This window comes from Callospermophilus lateralis, chromosome 17 (genome assembly GCF_048772815.1).
Source record: "Callospermophilus lateralis isolate mCalLat2 chromosome 17, mCalLat2.hap1, whole genome shotgun sequence".
NCBI classification, from domain to species: Eukaryota; Metazoa; Chordata; class Mammalia; order Rodentia; family Sciuridae; genus Callospermophilus; species Callospermophilus lateralis.
In genome coordinates this window covers 36203529-36222532 of record NC_135321.1, presented here as the reverse complement: position 1 = coordinate 36222532, position 19004 = coordinate 36203529, and the positions used below count along the sequence as shown (strand labels likewise).

General features: G+C 38.1%; 1 protein-coding gene across 13 annotated transcripts in view; it reads left to right on the top strand.

The window, feature by feature from the left end:
• Dtna (dystrobrevin alpha) overlaps positions 1-19004 on the top strand; it is a 349876-nt gene that overhangs the window by 235275 nt on the left and 95597 nt on the right. For all 13 annotated transcript variants that reach the window (XM_076837170.2, XM_076837171.2, XM_076837178.2 and 10 more), the window contains exon 5: positions 18430-18643. In XM_076837170.2, coding sequence (XP_076693285.1) covers positions 18430-18643 — 214 coding nt within the window. The remainder of the gene's footprint in view (positions 1-18429; positions 18644-19004) is intronic.

Below are 19004 nucleotides of genomic sequence, written 5' to 3'. Positions count from 1 at the left end.
TTCTAATTCACAACATTATCTAGAGCTTCCAGATTTTTTTGTTCACTTTCCACAAAAATAAATACCCATAAATGGTTTATACGCATGTGTAAAATGGCAACATCTTGGCCTTTATTTTAAACAAATAACTGCTTCCTACAAGAACTTTATTTCTTTGGTCAGCATTGACATGCTTAATGATCCAGGTATCCTGCAATGTCAGCAGACCTTTTTTCAGAAATTACTTTGGAGTCAATGAAACGTAGCTTCAAAAGGCAACATCAAAAGGAAACAAGAAAAATAAATCAGAACTATCTAATCTCTCCTGTTTAATAGTGAAAAGAGAACTAGAGCGGCAAGGGGATGCTGCTTCCCTCACCCCCCTGCTCACATTATAGTCCTATCCATATCATCAGTCATATCAATTAAAATTTTCTCTAAAGGGACAAGGGCGAACAGTCTATACTTGCAGGTGGGGTTTCAAAGTGTCTCAATATATCTTTTCTTTAGTAAATCAAATACTTATTAAAAATGTGCTTCATCCTGAAATAATTTAAGTTATAACCTATGTTTTTGTCTATGTTAATGTCTCTAAACTTCATTCAGGACTGTTTCCAAATCCAAGGATGCAGTTACCTGCTTTCCTAAATATTTCTCTATTAATTTTTCTCTGCAAAATTAATCTGAGTGTCAGATATCTAGTAGGTCCTGAATAAATATTCTTTTGTGAATGAATGGATGAATATACTTATGTAGTTTTATTCTTCACCAGCCAGGTGAGTAGTCTGATGCAGTAGAACTCTGGGGATATGTTTTTAGTAGCAAATACTAATATCCCATTAATTTTTCTTCAACCTAGTATGCCAGTATATTCTTCCTCCTAGCTTCATGATTAAATAGGTGGATTTGAGGCTGCCTGTTATCCATTTTTTATTGTTGCATAGCCAATTATCACAGATTTAGCATCTTAAAACAGCCAGTGTAACATTTATTATCTCAGAGCTTCTGTGGGTCAGAAATCTAATGCAACGTGGCTGGATTCTGGGCTCAGCATCACTAGGCTTAAATCAAAGAGCTGCCTGGGCCTGTGGTTCTCATGTGGGCTCAATGCTTCTAAGTGCACTGGCTGTTGGCAGAAATCATTTTCTTTGCTGGCTGTCAACTGAGGAGTACATTCAGTTCTTAGAGCTTCTTTCTTGCCATGTGGCCTCCTTTGGGCCATTCAGAAGGTTAATATTTGCTTCTTCTTCCAGACAAGTTAGGTGTGTTTTGCCAATTTCTCCTTCTGTGACCAGCAGGTGAAACTGTTTTGCTATTAAAATAGTGCATTTATGTCAGCCCTACCCAGAAAATCTCCATATTCTAAAATCAATGAGGGGGACCAGTATTTGTGTTTAATTGAACAGCTGGGAGAAGGTATGTAGAACTATGGGGTCAGGAATTGAAGAAGCCCATCTTAGGATCCATCTATCAGACCACTTGACAACATAGGTTTTCTATTCTTGCAGATCATGATATGTGGAAACTTTTGAGTATAAAAACAGAGCTGAAAGAAAAAAAAAACATTAACTCGAGTTAGGGGGAAAAGAATCTTCACTGTTAGGGACATAATGGCAGAAACCTTCACAGTTAGGGACAGGCAGATGCTAATCCTTGGAGCACAATTATCTCTGTATTGTTGCAAATGTTTGGATCCACAATTTTCATTCCTGATGTTAAATCATTCTAGACACTTGTTTAGACTAAAGAAAAGTGCATTGCACTAGAATCCTGTGTTCCGAAATCTCCCTGTGGGGAGGTTAGTGGCGGCAGCAAAGCATAAACAAACCCATTAATGATACCCGTGGAATATGACAGTGGAAAAACTGCTCCTCTTTGGACACCCTGAACCTGTGGCAAAATTCTTCCCCTCTATCAGAGCAAACCTCTGGTAGAGTGAAGTCATCATTTAGAGTCCTGGTGATTGTGATATAAATTTAACTGAAGCTGCTTCTTCCCTTCAGTTGTGTTTATTTTTAAGATCTTGAAGATGCAGTAGTTTTAGTTTTACAGAATGTTGGAAGCCTTGTCTGCTCAAGCTGCTGCCACAGCACAATGTGTGGACTAAGCCAACACCTACAGTCTTATTACGAGGGATCTGGATATAATAGACTAATGCTCCTTTCCCTTTCTTCTGCTTCTGCATCATGCCTGTAAGTTGTGTCAACTGAACACTTTTCCTTCCACAAGTTAGGAAAGAACATCATCTTTAAATGTCCTGGTCAGTTGGGAAAGAGAGGTGCATGCAGCGGAATGCCTGCCAAGCTTCCCTGAGCCTATCTAACAAGTATCAAGGCTTCAGTGATCTTTCTCTTGTGGTCTGCCAAGCCCTGTTCCTGGGAGCTTGCACACCTGGCCCAGAGCCAGTCAGCAGAATGATGAAGGGACCCCTAGAGGACGTTCTCTCACAGCCTGGCTTCCAGGATCTCGGGACTGTGGAGCACACCAAGAGAAAACAAAAGACTCTCAGGGGAGAGTGGCCTCTCCAACCAAATCCACCCATCATTCTACTTGAAAGCCATTCTTGATGTCACCTTGAATCACTTTTCACTGAGTCTCGTTAACATTCATTGTTTGTTTTAGCAATCATTCATTTCTTATTCACTCAACAAATGGAGGCGCTCACTGACTGCACGCCACACCCTATTCTAGACCAGGAGGCAGTGGTGAGAGAGTGAGTGAACAGTGGAGCATTCTCCTATACAAACTTCGAGTAAGTGCATGCTTATTTTAGTACGATTTTCAGCAATCCTGAAATTTGCATTTCTAATATATTATTCTCACCTGTTGAAAATGAGAGAAAAAGAGAGTTTGAAGATGACAATAGAACAGTGGAAGATTGGTTCAAACAATCCTTTAAAAGAGCACTTGCTCCCTCTGTTAATGATACTGAGACCCATCACGTTGCCCAAATGATAGATCTAGTAATCATCTTCTCCCACCTCAAGTGGAATCAATCATGAAGTCTCATCAGTTATACATTTTACATACCTCTGAAGTTCCTCTACCTCTTTCTGTGCTGATGGTAAATACCTGGCCAAAAAACGCCTTTACCTCAATTACAGTCTAAGCAAGTGCTCTGCCACGGAGCTATATTCCCAGCTGATGTTGACTACAGTCTGAAATAACCCCAAGATTTCCTACCTCCTGGGCAATCCTGTGCAAAATCAACCAGGACTGTGAATTTAATAAAGTTTGTTATATTTCACAGTTGATCATCAAATAGAGAGATTATCTGGGTGGGCCTGAGCTCATCATATGACCTCTTTAATAGCAGAGAATTTTCTTAGGCTATCAGCAGAAGAGAAAGCCAGGGGTTTGAAAGACCAGCTGGCTTGAAGATACAGGGAGCCACATGCTCAATCTCTAGACATTGGAAGATGCACAGCTGACAGCCAGCAAGGAAATGAGGACTTCAGTCCTACAACCACAAGGACCTGAATTCTACTAACAAAAAAGAAAAGGCCTTTGGAAGCAAATTTTCCCAGAGCCAAAAAAATGAGAACTCAGTTCATTCCTCTTGCTCTATGGCTTGTCTTTCTTTTGTCTAAAGTACTTATTAAATTCTAATATACTATATGCTATATAATTCACTTAATTGTTATATTTATTATATCTTCTCTAATTTAAATATAGGGTAAGGGAAAGATCAGTGTGTGTCGGGTATACTTGTGATCTGTAGTATCTGACACTTAAGTGTTCAATAGATACTTACTAAGCAAATGAATGGACCTTTTGAGACCATTTGGGAAGAAGCTTTTGAACAAGTTGGTGATATCAAAGACAGTATATGGTTCATATCTATTAATTTAAATGAGTAAAATACCACTGCCAGCCTACTTAGTGTGTTGTCACTAGTGTTATGTTGCAGAAATGAAAAATATTTGTTAGTATCTTCTAGATTTACCCAGATGCCCTCATTTTCTGGATATTTACATTTTTTGTTTAATGTATTCATCCCTCCTCATCTTAGAAAAATCTTAAGTTTCGTAACTTTGACTTTTCTCACCATGAATGCTTTCAAAAATTTATACTTCATTCCCATGTTTGTGAGGAAACAGCAGTAGCTCTAGGAAGCCTACCTATTAAATCTATGACTGGAAGTTCATGTGGAGAAACCCCCTTCAGAGTAAGCCCCGTGGATTTGTGAGTTTCACAGGGTGGAAGGTTCTAGAGGCAGACTGAAATTTTCTTTTCCTGAGTTGTTGGAGGCACTTCAGCATTTCAGTGAAACTTGAGGAAATCATTCTAAACCATGATACATATTTACCCTTACAGAAGATGGGGAAGGATGAATACATTAAACTCTAAAAAATGCAAATATCCAGAAAACAAACTACTTCACTACCTAAAAAGCAACAGCTAATATATCCAGGCCAAATAACTTTCCAAAAAATGTATAATTCATTATGTGAAGCATAATGTATAGTGGCACTGGCTCCACTTCACGGTTATTTTAACATAATCATCTATTTTTCCATCTAAAGTTGTTCAATGCTTTTCAAAACTTTGCTTCAAAACATATAAAATTTGCTGTTTAAACCAATTTAAGGGTACTATTTAGTTTCATTAAATACTCCCACAGTTTTATCCAAACATCACCATCATCAATTTCCACAATTTTTCATCACACCAAACAAAAACTCTGTATCTGTCAATCTTTTAAAATCCTGGAAATGCTGTCCTATCAGATTTTCTTTCCAGCGATGGCCACTACACAGACTCAGTTCTGTGATATGGAAAAGGATCTCTGAAAAACCAAGAACATGACTAAATGATACTGGTGATCCTTTAAAAAAAAATTCTTAACCATCAGTGACTTAGGTTGTAAAATAAAAGCTTTTCCATTGGGAAAACATTTTTTGAAATCATTCACCAAATTAACCCTCTATATGCCAGTGTTCTGTATATATTCTGTATCAGAAATAATGAACGAAACAAGACAACAAAACCTAACCCTCATGAAGCTTTCATTCTTGCAAATAACACAACCATTTAGGTAGGAGTGAGCGCTCTGAGGAACATAGTCCAGGACAGTGAGACTTGTGTCTTAATGGCTGCTTATATTCCCCCCCACAGCATATATTAAATCCATGCTTATCTGCAGATGTGTTCATAAAGTAAGTAATGACTTTCTAAAGACTTCTTGCTGAGCTGCTGAGCACCCTGAGAGACATGGGACTGATTCAGACTCAAAGCTTTTCTCCCTGAGGAGCTTGTAGCTAATCATAAGAAACCCAATCTACATATGGTATACTGTTTCCATTCTAGAAACAGCTATTTAATAACTTATCTAGCTTTTATTTGGCCTAAACGCACCCTTTATTTAATTTTTTTTGTACTTTTTTTTTCAATTATTTGTATTGTCAGGCCCTTTCCAAAATCTCTGCTTGGCATGATCTGTATGATTTACTTGACCATCTTCTAAATATTAAACAATAGCAAATAAGCTGAAAGTCTGAAATAGACAATGAAAGTGTGTCTATTTCTTTGCTTTTTAAAGTCCCCTTTTCAACATTGCATCTAAAGGAACATTTAGAGGCCTGTCAATCATAGTGCTGATTCTTGAAATTATCAAGTGCATTTAAAAGAAAAATTTAACTGAAACAGCACAAAAAAAGAAAAATGCAGCATGAGATCATCTCATTAATTTAGGTTATCCTAGATAGTTGTATTCCTTGGTGTACAAATTTAGTAATAGGATGAGCTCAAGTTCAGAATGTAATGAATGTGCTCTCTTTATAGTAGATCTGGATTTTGTGAATATCAAACAGTAGATGCACTCTAAAACTTTGCTGTATGGTTTTTCATAAACTAATACTAACCTATTAGTTCCCTGAGCCATCTGTTGTTTTCTGAAGGAAAGAAAAGTTATTCAATTGTGGTGGCTAAAAAAAAATCACATGTATCTAATACATATTGTAATACCCTTCATGGTATTGGGCTAGGAATTCTGTGTTATCTCCTTATACATCATTATAAAGTTAGTTCTATTTATTCCAGATGAGGAGAGCATTGCACAAGAGTAGCTTTCTTTGGATGAACACCAGATAAAATCATATAAGAGTGCAACTTCTAACTTCCAAAATCAGCCAGGTGTCACAGTATACAGAATTGCTGTCCTAAAATACCTGTCAAGACTTGACATAATAAAAATAAAAAACCACTGGTACAATGAAGCAAGCTTTGTAGACTACAATGCCTGTTGCTGCTACTACTAATAACAACACCAGCCAAATGCTTGCCCCACTTCCCCAAAAAATGTTCTGTGTGCTAGGAAGCTGTGCTGTCAATATTATCTGAATTGGTGAATGAAATGCATTTTCTACTACCTAGCCCATTATCTCCTCTCAATGCACAATTAACTGTGTATTGAAATGGTACTGAATGAGTACAGAGAAAGTAACACTTCTCAGCCAGTTGCTACTTGCTCATTGTTTCCAATGCTCCTATGTCCTCTAACTATTTTCATGGTAGGCCAGGTGTGCCCATCAAAGGTTATAAAGAAAAAGTTAAAGACAGTTGCTCATAGTTGCCAGCCCTGTGGATGCACTTTCTTTTCAGAATGTGGCCTCTGACATCTAGGGTTCTGGCCATCTGTGCCAGTGATAGTGTGTAAAGAATAAGAGGTAAAGTGAAAATTCATGCTCAGTGATCATGGAGCTTTCTTAGTATTCTGAAGCACGGAGAAAAGCCTCTAGGGATTATGCATGGTAGCTGCAGGTGCTATACTCCATTCAATAGGCATGACTGATCACTCCAGTTTGAACTAGGCATTGTGCAAGGAAGTGTGAAGGACTCGAATATGAGCAAAATGTAGTCTGTATCTTCAATCTGCTTATCATTTAGTTCTGTGTTTCCTCAGCTTACTCCCCACATGTCTTTTGGAGACTCCCATAAAAGCTGTGGACGGTTTCCCAAAAAACACACATGACTTTACACACAACATTTAGTTCATAATTTTGGAGACTTTTTTTCTAAAGCCCAATTACGGGCTGATCTAGAACATTAAGGGATAAAATATGTCCACTAGTGTGGAAAATGTAGAATGTCATCAATGATCTAATAGATATGTGAAGGACTCTGGGCATGACGAAAGACAGTAGTTTACCTTCTCTTTTCCAAGAAGCCTTGGAGACAAGCAAAGACAACAGTTCAGCTTCACTTTAATTTCCTGATTAAGGTGATGTAATGAAGCTTAATGAAAAGGTCTACAACATATAGAGGATATCAGAATGGGCTTCCTAGACCACCTTGAAGGAGACTGGATTGAAGCTACACCAGGCGGAGGGAGCAGACTGAGGACAGGCAAAGAAGGCCAAGGCATATTCTGGAATTATAGAAGTCTCATGTGTCTGGAGCACAGGACTCTTGGAAAAAGCTGGAGAGTAGCATAAAATGAGACTAAAGGTCAGTACACTGGAGTCCAAACATGGGTTTTCACTCTGAGCATTCTGGATATGACTCAAAAGGCAATGAAGAATGGCCTAGCTAGAGGTGACCCTCATATTTCTTAGGATAAGTAGAAAGGTATAAAACTGGTAATGATTAGGAGGCCTGCTTCCAAGTAGAAGGTATTAAAACCCAAACTAGGGGACTAGAATATGGGAAATAGTAAAACCCTATTAAAGAAACCTGAACAAAGTTATCTAATCTAAAAACCCTGTGCACAGTGACTAGCCTCAGAGGAAGTAAAACACTAGGTCCTCATGCTTCTAAAGTCATTAAACAAACTAAAACACTAAAGTTATTAAACAAATGCAAAGTTATTCTATACAAAGTTAAGCGCTGGCAAGGAGAAATTATTATTCATATTTTTCTTTTCATTTACTTTCCCTTATTATTTTTTACAATCCTTGACGCAATACTTTGAAAATAATAGGCTTAATAAATGCTTGGTTCCATTGAATTTAGTTTAATTTATAGTATGACAGCTATTGAGGCAACAATTATTATACCTCATTTTGAAAAATGAAGCTGGGCTACAAACACAATTTAAGGAACACTGAATACTTTTTCCTAATGGGCAAAGGATGTACTGCCAGGGCCTCTGAGGATTGGCATGATATTCAATTTGATTTTACACCAAAAATGTGTTGTAGAACTTTTCATTAAGCATTATTACATCACCTTAACCAGGAAATTAAAGTGAAACTGAAATGTTATCTTTCTAAGATATGATGCTTCTCTCCAAGTGTTCTTAGGAAAGAGAACTAACTGCCTTAGCATATTTTGGAAGCAAGGAAGAAGTTGAGATTACAAGCATTAAAAAAAAAACAAAACCAACCTATGAGTTACTCAGGCATTGTCATTGTTCACATTTTATAAAGGCTTAGAAAATGACTACTAATTAAAAATCTAAAAATTGTGCTTCCACCAACATTTCTTTCTGAATTCATTGTTTGGTTAATGTGAGTGATGGCTAATATCCACATATAGTCACATCAAAATACATTTGTTGACCCTGGCAAAGCACACTATTTACTGGTTCTTCCTTCCCAACAGATTTTAAAATAATATTTTGTTATAAAAAGAGATAAATCAGAGCTTAAAATTTAAATGATTTATTTGAAAAAAATCTTAACAACAGGCTAATTTTTTTCCTTGCATTCTTGACCAGGAGGCTCCCAGCCCCTTTGGGATATCTTTTAAATGAATTCCACTGACTCAAATGAACATCAGTTTCCTTTTCTTCCTATTTGGTGTCTAACTTCATTCATAACTCATGCTCCATAGTAGGGGCTCTCCAACCTTACTGTCTATCAAAATCACCTGAAGGGCTGTTTATACTTAGGCATGCCCTGGCCAGACCTAAGAACTGTGGAAAATCATAGTTTGAGATTCACTCAAACTAGATTTGAGTGAATCCTGGTTTTCCTATCCAGCTTCTGGGCTATAGTTAGAGATCTGAATTAGCTCGAATTGTAGTCTGAAACAAAACTAGGCATAAGCTTTATAAAATGCAAATTCTCAATAAAATAAAAAATAAATTCATGGTGAATTTTAAAATAGAGGGATTTGCTTATCAAAAAAATTAGGGAAATTTAACATAATGGGCAATAGATAAATGTGTTTAGTTATGAATCCTGCTCTCCTGTTATTCTTAACTCAAACTTCCCTGGCCCAGTAAGGTCAATTCAAAAACTGAACACACACCACCCTCCTTCACTGTTCTGGGCTGTTGGCCGCCTGATCCTCTTCTTCCTGGGGTATTCTCCCCTCCTCATCTTCATCTGTGCACTTTGTACTATGCTTTAGACATGGACTTGAGCCTTATCTCCTCCAAGTCTTTCCGAAGTTTCCAACTCACGATAATAACCCCGTATTACAGCTCCTGAAGCACTTTAGAGAAAACCTGCCCTATGGGTGCAGACTGTTCATAACTCAGTATCCTGTGCTGATCTCCAGCTAGGTCATCTGAATCTATCTCTCCTCAAGGAAATTATAATCTCTTATATGGTCAAGTTCTTATATTTTATCCAATCACCTAGAACATGAACCACCATGCATTTTAAATCCTTAAAAATCCCTGGTTAGATTTAATTTCTTTCGAAGCTGTTATGGAATCTCATCTCTTGCTCCCTTTTCCAACTCTGGATGTGTCAGCATATGTCAGACTTTCTCCATATGTTGCTGCTTCCATGGGCAATGGCTGTATGGTAAGTAGTGATACACTGAAATATTCTTTTTTTCTCATGAGCTGAAGTTGGATGGATTTCAAGATACCTGACCTGAAATTGAACTAAACTAGTGATCACCATGCAACAATCCCTCATGGATTTATAATACCATTTCATCCAGTAAAAGGAAAATAAATCAGAAGTTATAAAAGACAGCTTATAGTAAGGGCCAGATATCTTTGTAACTGACAGAGGGGAGCAAATAATTTAAAGAATTTTTTCCTGGGGGGGAGGGTGTTATGATTCTACCTGAATATGACAGTGTTTGTTTTGTCTTTTGGTGGGGGAGGGGGTGTTTGTGGTGCTTGGGGGTGGTACCAGAAATTTAATCCAGGGTCACTAAGTCACTGAGCCATATCCCCGATCCTTCTTGTTTGTTTGTTTATTTGTTTAATTTAGAGACGGAGTCTCACTGAATTGCTTAGGGTGTCTGTAAGTTGCTAAGGCTGGCTTTGAACTCCTGATCCTTCTACTCAGCCTCCCAAACCCCTGAGATTATAGGCGTGTACCACTGCTCCAATAGTGCATTTTAATGCCTACTTTTTCTCAAAAAATAAACATAATGCCTAAAATGTAGGTAGTGCTTCCCTGTTTTCTCACATACATACTCATTGTTCCTCAGAACACCTGCAAATTGAGAAAGGGGTATATTATAATTTCTCTTCTACAAATGAAGATACACTTGAATCCCCGTCTACTATCTCTAAACCCATTTTTCTCTATGTAAGAAAACAGATATATGCATAAATTGCATAACAATTAGCATGAATATTAAATCATCATGATGTCCACCTTGATTACATATGATTTATTTTATTTTTAATTAAATATTTTAAAATAAAAAGAGAAAATAGCTTATGCTGCACCTTCAATACTTTTATTTGCTTAGTATCTCTAACTACCACATCTGAGGGACCTACCTGTCTTTTATACTATAATAATTCTAGAACCCAAAACAATAGTTCTACACAGTAAGGGCTAAATAAATACTTACTGCATGAAAGAAGTTTTAAGTCTCTGAGATGGAAGGCTAAGGAAAAAGGCCAGTGAGCATCTATATGAGGAATATGGAATTTTCCTGCACTCCCTTACGACAAGGGGCTAAATTCCTGTCCCCACTTCCTCATACACCATCTCATGACACCTTACTCACATGTGAAGCTCCTTAAGTGTTTTTACTTAGTGCCCACTTGTCACTTAGAATACTAGATGAAACTTTCCATTTGAGAGTTATCACAAGAAAAAGACTTTAGTTCTTGTAGTTCTGAGGACATCAGAATTTTGTTGGATAAGTACAAGAGTGAGACTCCACACAGGTAGCTCTTCTACAAGCTCACAAACATATTTTTAAGAGTGTGCTATGTGAAAGAACCCAATTTGCACTTCAATTCCAACACATAAACTAATCAAAAATATTACCTGAACTTGGTTCTCATGTTTTAAAAAGTGTAGTTACATTGGAAAATTCATGCATAGAAGACCAGGAAATGTCTATCTTGGAAGGGAAGAATCAGATAAATTTTCAGGGACAACAATCTATGTCCATCGCCATGGGTAGATATGATGAGTAGGTTACCAGCAGGAATCCTCCTGCATTTAGGTGCTTGTCTCAGAGCAGGGAAAACAAGTTGACAAAATCTCAGACACCCACCAACATCACTTTAAGCACAGGGGCAAGGATGAGGGTTGAGAGGGCCTGTGCATAGGTTGGCAGGGGCACACATGTGTACAAACATTATCTGTTATCTCAAGGATATATACATCCCCAATGCCACATCAACGGATTATATTCTTCCCAACCTAAATGCAATTGCTATTTATCCTAATTAAGGAAGCAATCATAAAGCAAGAGTGACCTTCTAAGAGATGTAAGCTTTAAACCCCTCTTAAATTATATATATATATAGATATAGATATAGATATATATGCATAATTATATAAATCATTCTTAAACTTCATAAATTAATTAATAGTAATCAACTTTTTGTAACACACCTTACAACCTATTAGGACATACCAGTCTGTCTTCATGTCAAAGGACTGGAGATACCTGGCTTTAAGCAGTCCTCCTTATATTAGACTGTGAAGGCAGACTGCATGGATATGTTAACAGGCAGCTTCTGATTGCCCTGGTCTGGGCTGGGGGCCTGAGATGCTGCTATTCTAAAAGTCTGTGCTTTTCTACTCCAAGTGTGATGTTGAACCAGCATTTGTAGCAGCTCCAGGGGGTCATTTTACAACATTGTATGCGATTCCAGTGCACAGCTAAGGTTGAGAATCACTTTACTCCAGAAGGACAGCAGTTAAGTTAGTCTAAGATGATGGTCCACTGACCTTTGCCAGCTGCAAGCCCTTTGAGACCCTTCCAAAGGTTTGCAAATCAGTGGTTGTCAAATCACCTGAGAAGTTTTGTCAAAACCCTCCCCACTTTCTTAAATCTTGGAATCAAGAGGAGATTGAGTTTGGAGTTGAGAATTTTGAGATCTCCAGGGCACCAATCTTAAATTTAGTGACTTGAACCCAGCCTCTAGAGTTTGGTTCAAGAAAGGATGGCCTTGGACTCAATCCTGAAAAAAGGCTAAATCCTTATCATCCCTGTCCTTTCTGTACCACCCTCCCATATTTTACTCTATTTATATGATTCTGCTACTCCTAATAAACTTCATGACATTAGTCATTTTTGTGAAGTTATTAGTGGGTTTTATAGATCTTATGAATTGATAAAAGTACAGATGACTTCAAATCATTGAGTGTTAAATTATAGTAATACTAACAGCTGTTATTTGTTGAATACCTATCATTTTATCACTTTTCCCAGCTGTACTTAGATTTAAATCATCCCTAACTATGAACTAAAGAGTCCATATCCTATTAAAATAGTGTAAGACATTAGCAGATAACAAGCATTTCTTGATATGAATGAACTCTTCCCTATCCACCTGTAACTCCCTATTCCACCCTAACCTCGCCTTTTCTGTCTGACATTAGTTAAACTTGCAGCAGACTATTGATACTTTTTCTATTTATATTTAATTATACGGAAAAACTCTTAGGTTTTAACAATTAATGACTGAAATGAACACTAATATTCTTAGTTTTGGGATTTTATGATGTGCTTAGTTATTAGTTAAGGTATCTGTTATTATATATAATAATTAACAGATACCTTATTTTAAAGGGGTTAGTTTAGAGGGGTTTGAAGTTTACATTTCTAAGAAATTCACTCGTTGTGTTATGATTGCTTTCTTAATTAAAAGAGAAGGAAATTGTGGTTAGGCTGGGAATTAATATATTTTGTTAATTTGCCTTTAGGGATGTATATATCTCTAGACACACAGAATACTTTTAAGAATACGTTTTGTTTATTCTTGATATGGTTAATGTTAACTAAGGAAACTCATTATGCAAACTGATGCCTTACCAAGAACATTAGTATGAAATGTATACAGTTGTAGGATAAGGGAGACCCGCTTCCTATTGCCTGTTCCTACTAGCAGGTGTCTTATGAGGAACACTTAAAGCTTGATAGGTATTTAGTAAAATAGGCGCAGTGCCATCTAGCGGTGTGTAATCATTATTGCACATCCTAAATGTCCTCATTTTCTGAGTTGATTTCAGAGCACAGCAGTAAGCATCATATGTACACAGCTGTCAGAGTTTTAAAACACACTAGTTAGTAATTTCCTAACAGCACTTTTCAGTTTCCTGTTTAAATAAACAAGAGGTTAATAATACTTGTTTCTCAATAATAATAATAACTAATATATATTGAATGCTAATTTTGTACGAAGCACTGTGGGAAGTGCTTTATGTGTATTATCTCTTTCAATTCCCACAATAACACTGTAATTGGGTAACTCTTAGTGTCCTCATTGCTGGTAAGAGAAGCCCAACAGAACCCAGGATGTTGTACCCTTCTGCCCATGATTGTGTGTGATGGAGCCAGGAAGACAAGACGTGGCCAGAGGGCACCGTAGGCATGGGAAAGACTTGGTCTTGAGTATGAGGACACAGATCTTAAGAAGAGCCACATGATCAGAAATGTGGCTTAAAAATTATTTCTGACTTGTGGGAAAGAAAGAAATGGAGATGGACAGGCAGGCAGTGGGAAGTTGATGAGCCTATTGTAGTCCAAGTAGACAGTGGTATTTTTACATAGGTGGGTGGTAGTATGCAGAAAAAAACTGCAATCATGTGGCATGTTATTACACTTATATTCCAGGGATTGGCCCCATCACAAGGGTATCATAATCCCATTTTGAACCTGGTGTCTGGATGTAACAGTGTATCATAACCTCTGAGGGATTGGTCTGAGTGGTTATGTGAAATTGTGTCCCCACCAGACTATTAGCTCCCTGAGGCAGTAGCCACATGTGTACTGTTTGCCTTTGAACCCCCAGGACCTACTATGGTGTCTTTCACACAATTATGAAAATTAGTTTTATTTAAATCATTTGTAACTACCTATTCTTACAATTATCCAGAACTAATACTTTATTTTCCTTATATTGAGATCTTGAATGTATGGGGACACAAATATGGAGCATAGTTATTTATCAACAACTTTCATATGATTTCTAGGTATTTTATTGCTTCACAACAATAAGCAATTATTATTTCCTATGCAACATGCCCTATTCCAAGTGTTTTCCAGGCAGCATCTCATTTAATCTTCACTGTCATCATCTGAAGGGCAGTTGTTATTATCGGTTCCATTTTTCTAAGGTGGAAAGATCAGAGAAGTTAAGTCACTCCACTGATGATACATCATGGATTCAAACCAATACCTGTGCAATTCTTCACAACTGTGTCTTACTGCTCTTTTAGAAATCAAATAAATCTGTAGGAAACCCTACTTCACTGTTGAGTCACTTCTTTGTCATTTTCTCACTTAGTCAACAGATATTGATTGAGCTCCCTTGTTGTGTAAAACACTGTGACGGATAGAGATATGAACAGTTACCACACACAGTCCCTCCCTGCGTTGGGGCACATGCCATACAGAAACAAGGCAACCAGTCGTGCCACGAGTGTTCCCTAAATGTTGTCGTGAGGAAGAACGGAGTTCCAAGGTGGCACACAGGAGAAGTGGGAACACTGGAGAGGGAGGATCCAGAAAACTATCCTGGGGGAAGTGGGGTTGACGCTAAGTTATGATAAAGGAGACATAGATGAGAAATAAGCAGAGGCCAGATTTGAAAAATGAAACGACAACTTGCAAGGCATGTTGGGATCACAAAATAATGGGAAGTTATTACAGGACTTTAAGCAGTTTACAAGTGACTTGTCAGATTCGCAATGCAGAAATATCAACCCTGGCTGCTGTGTGTAGAAAACACTGAAGTGGGTGAAGAACCAAGAGAGAGAATTGACTCAGTTAACCTGGAAGAGCACTGGGTGAAGGAGTTGGGTGGTGGCCATCAGGGTCCATGGCAATGGAGGAACTAAAGTGATATTGAATGGAATTCGTGGGTCTTGGACATTGACAGGATCCAGGGATGAGATACAGACTCCAGTTGGGGGAGGGGCAGGGAGAGGTGGTGCCATTCACCAAAGATGGGAACCCCAGGGAGCCAGTTTGGCCTTCTGAGTGTAGGCCGTGCAAGCTGAGGATGAAGTAGGTAAGGTGGGCATGTTGGACACTCCCGTGGGCATGTGTAATAATGTCACTTCTGTAGACCTGTATGACTCCACTCCTGGCAATCCCAGGATTCCCTAGCCTTCAGAGGCTTACAGGAGAGACAGGGGCATCCAGGTTCCTTCTGTCCACCAGCAGCTATCTCCATGGCTGATAGCACCCCCTCACTAGGTGCCAGTTTACAGTCTGTGCTCCCCTCCTCAGAGGCCTGTTCCACATGATCCACACCCAAGGGCCAGGTGAGATCAGGCCAGGAGCCTGCTTCTCAGAGTAACCTGGGCACAGAGACCAGCCAGGACGACAGGCCAGATCTCACTGTCACTGTCCTTTTTTTTCATCCTGCGCCCAAAAACACCCCCAAGGATCAGATCCAGAGGATTTGTAGATCAAATACGTAAGGAATCCCAGATATTCCACTAGGTAATTAAAATAAACCAGTTCTCTTTATAAATGTCATTTCTCTGGTTGTGCCTTGCTTGAAAATCGAATAAATGATGCTAAGAAATACAAATAATTGCCTTGTTTAATATTTTTGATATACAGAAAAGATTGCATATTTGGAATCAAATCAGAATTTTTCCAAATCTAATAAATCAGAATTTTTTTCAAATATAATAAATATTAAAGTATTTCAGTTGGTAAATGATTTCTATTACAAACTACCTCCAATGTTCCTTGCGGTTAAGCCCAGTCTCTTCCCTTCCTAACATAAAACATTATTTTAAGCAATTATTAAAAGCATCTGCAAACATCCAAGTGAAGGACACGGTGAAAGCTCTATAAAACTAACAGTTTTAAGATTTGCATAATCCACTTACCTCTTTGGTTTCAAATGCATATAAAGTTAGTTATAAGAGCCAAACTTGGTTTGGGTTTTTTTGGGGGGGTAATATTTATTTATTTATTTATTTTTGCATTACAATTCTTAATACACCATTATATCATAATTTATCATATCTCTGATTATATATAAGGTATGTTGACACCAAATTCACATCTTCATACATGTATTTTGTATAGTGATGAGGGTCTCCTTTCACCATCCATGCTATTCCCCTTCTTTTTCCCTTTCCTTCCCACCCCTATTCCTTATCTAAAGGTAATCTAAACTTTGGGGTTTTGTTTTAATTTATGCCTATTTTGGTAGTCAGGGGGTCTGGCCCTGGTTCTTCCAAACCCCAAAGTTCTATAGCTAAACCCAGCCTGGGAGAAGAGAATCTGACTTCAAGAGACTTTCTTTGTTGGTAATGAAGTCCTGCTGTCCAAAAACAAGAAATCATAAAATCTGTGTAGAGAAACAAAAGGAAAAGAAGATACAACAAAACACATCTCACAGGACAACACCAGGCACCCGTGGGGGCCACTCAATAGATGTCAGTTTGGGGTTTTTTTTTTAAATATAGTGTCACAGTGAGCAAAAAGGTAGGAGATAAAAACTAGGGAATTGTTGGAGAAAAAAACTTACGTGGCATACACATTTCTCAAGGACTGAAATGTGAATACATTTCATTGAGAAAAGACAAAATATTTATTTGCATATGCAAAAGTGTAATGAAAAGTGAACCTAAAACTTGGTGAAGATGTGGAGGAACTGGAGTGGAACACTCATACACTGCTTAAGGGAATATGGACCAGTAAATCTACTGTGGAAAACACTTGAAAAATTTCTTTAAAATTAAATATATATCTACTATACCACCCCACCCTCTCATTTCTCATTATTTACAAAGAGAAATGGAAGCATGTGTCTATCAAAAGGCTTGGACATAGTCATAGCAACTCTATTCATCCCAATCAAAAACTGGATCACTCAACTGTCCATCCATGAGTGACTCCATAATCAAGTGGTGATATATAGTGTAATCCCAGTGCCTCCGGAGGCTGAGGTAGGAAGATTGCAAGTTCAAAACCAGCCTCAGCAACTTAGCAAGACACTGAGCAACTTAGCAAGGCACTGTCTCAAAATAAAAATAAAAAGACCTGGGGAGGTGGTTCAGTGGTTAAGCAACTCTGAGTTCAATCCCTGGTACAAAACAAAACAAAACAAAAATGAGAAATCCATATAATGAAAAACCACTCAGCAATGAAAAGGAGCCAACTACTGATACTTGAAGCAACACAGATGAATCTCAAAGTAGTCTTACACTAAGTAAAAGTATCCAGATGAAAAACCAGTACATACTATATGATTCCAGCTTTTTAAATTCTGGAAAATTGTGACAGGAAGCAAGCAGATCAGAGGTTGTCTGCCTGCTAGGAATGGATTACGGGGGAGCCCAGAGAAAATCTTGGGGTGGCATACATGTTCATTGTCTTTGTGGTGGTGATGGTTTCTGGGATGTCATAAAAATACTTCAGGGCAAATGGGAAAAAACAGAAACAGATTTCTTGAATACTCTAATGAAAGTAACCATAAATCAAGTTAGATTATCTAGTCAGCAATGGAGCAGAGAAACTGCTTGTTCTTGACCAGGTTAGCAAGTGATCTCTGACTTCATTCTGTTACTGCTCCACATAAATAACTTGTCTTTTTCCCCTTGTTGTCCTACATACCTTAACTTTCCTTTGTTTTCTTATTTCAAACTACATACTACTAGAATATATATAATAAATGAAGACATTTTAAATACTCAAACGTACTTTGTCTATCCTTTCAGCAACTAGAATGTAGATGCTGGTCTTCTTTTCATTTTGAGAGTCACCGTGTATGTGAAAATGCTTTAGACCAATAGACTTGAATTTGAATGCCAACTTTGCCCTTGACTGGCCTTGCACCATTGCACCTGTCAGTCAACTTCCCTGATGCTCAGTCTTTTTGCATACAACATGAGGATAATAGCTAGATTTCAGGGGTTACTGTGAGGACTGGAAATAACTGTCTACTGCAGTCTTTGGTAAACCATTTGCTTGCTGCAAAATATTGTACCTTGAGTCTTAGAGATCACGTAGTATATACATTTATTTGTGTCCACCACTACAACAGTGGGACATATGTGAAGAGCCTAGAGAAACCAGAGCAGATGGACATGTAAAGTAACGTATTTGCCTTTCCATGCACTTTGGGCTAATGTGTTAACTCTGTTTTAATTGTAGTGCACCTGGTGGACATTTGGAATGTCATAGAAGCATTGCGGGAAAATGCTCTGAACAACCTGGACCCAAACATAGAGCTCAATGTGGCCCGCCTGGAGGCTGTGCTCTCCACCATTTTTTACCAGCTTAACAAACGGATGCCAACCACTCACCAAATCCATGTGGAGCAGTCCATCAGCCTCCTGCTCAACTTCCTGCTTGCTGCCTTTGATCCGTAAGCTCCATCTGACTGTCACTTGCTCTCTACATGCTTGGTTTCCATTTCTATTTGTTCTTTCCTTGGTTATTTTCCTCAAAATGCTTTTCCAGATTAACTACCTCTTTTCCCTTCATCAGATGCTTATGTCAATAAAGACTCCAGGTGATTGACAGAAACTTTAAAGGCTGCAGAAAAGAGAGTAATACAGTGCCGTAGGAATGTGAGGACAATTGTGTTTTATGAGCTGACCTTTATTTAACTCATCCCACACTACCTCGCAGCCATGGACGCTCATGAGAGTGTGGCATGATGGCAGTCCTGTGGAGAGATTTAATGAAGCGTGAAGTAGGAAGATGTTTTTAACTCTCTTCTTGGC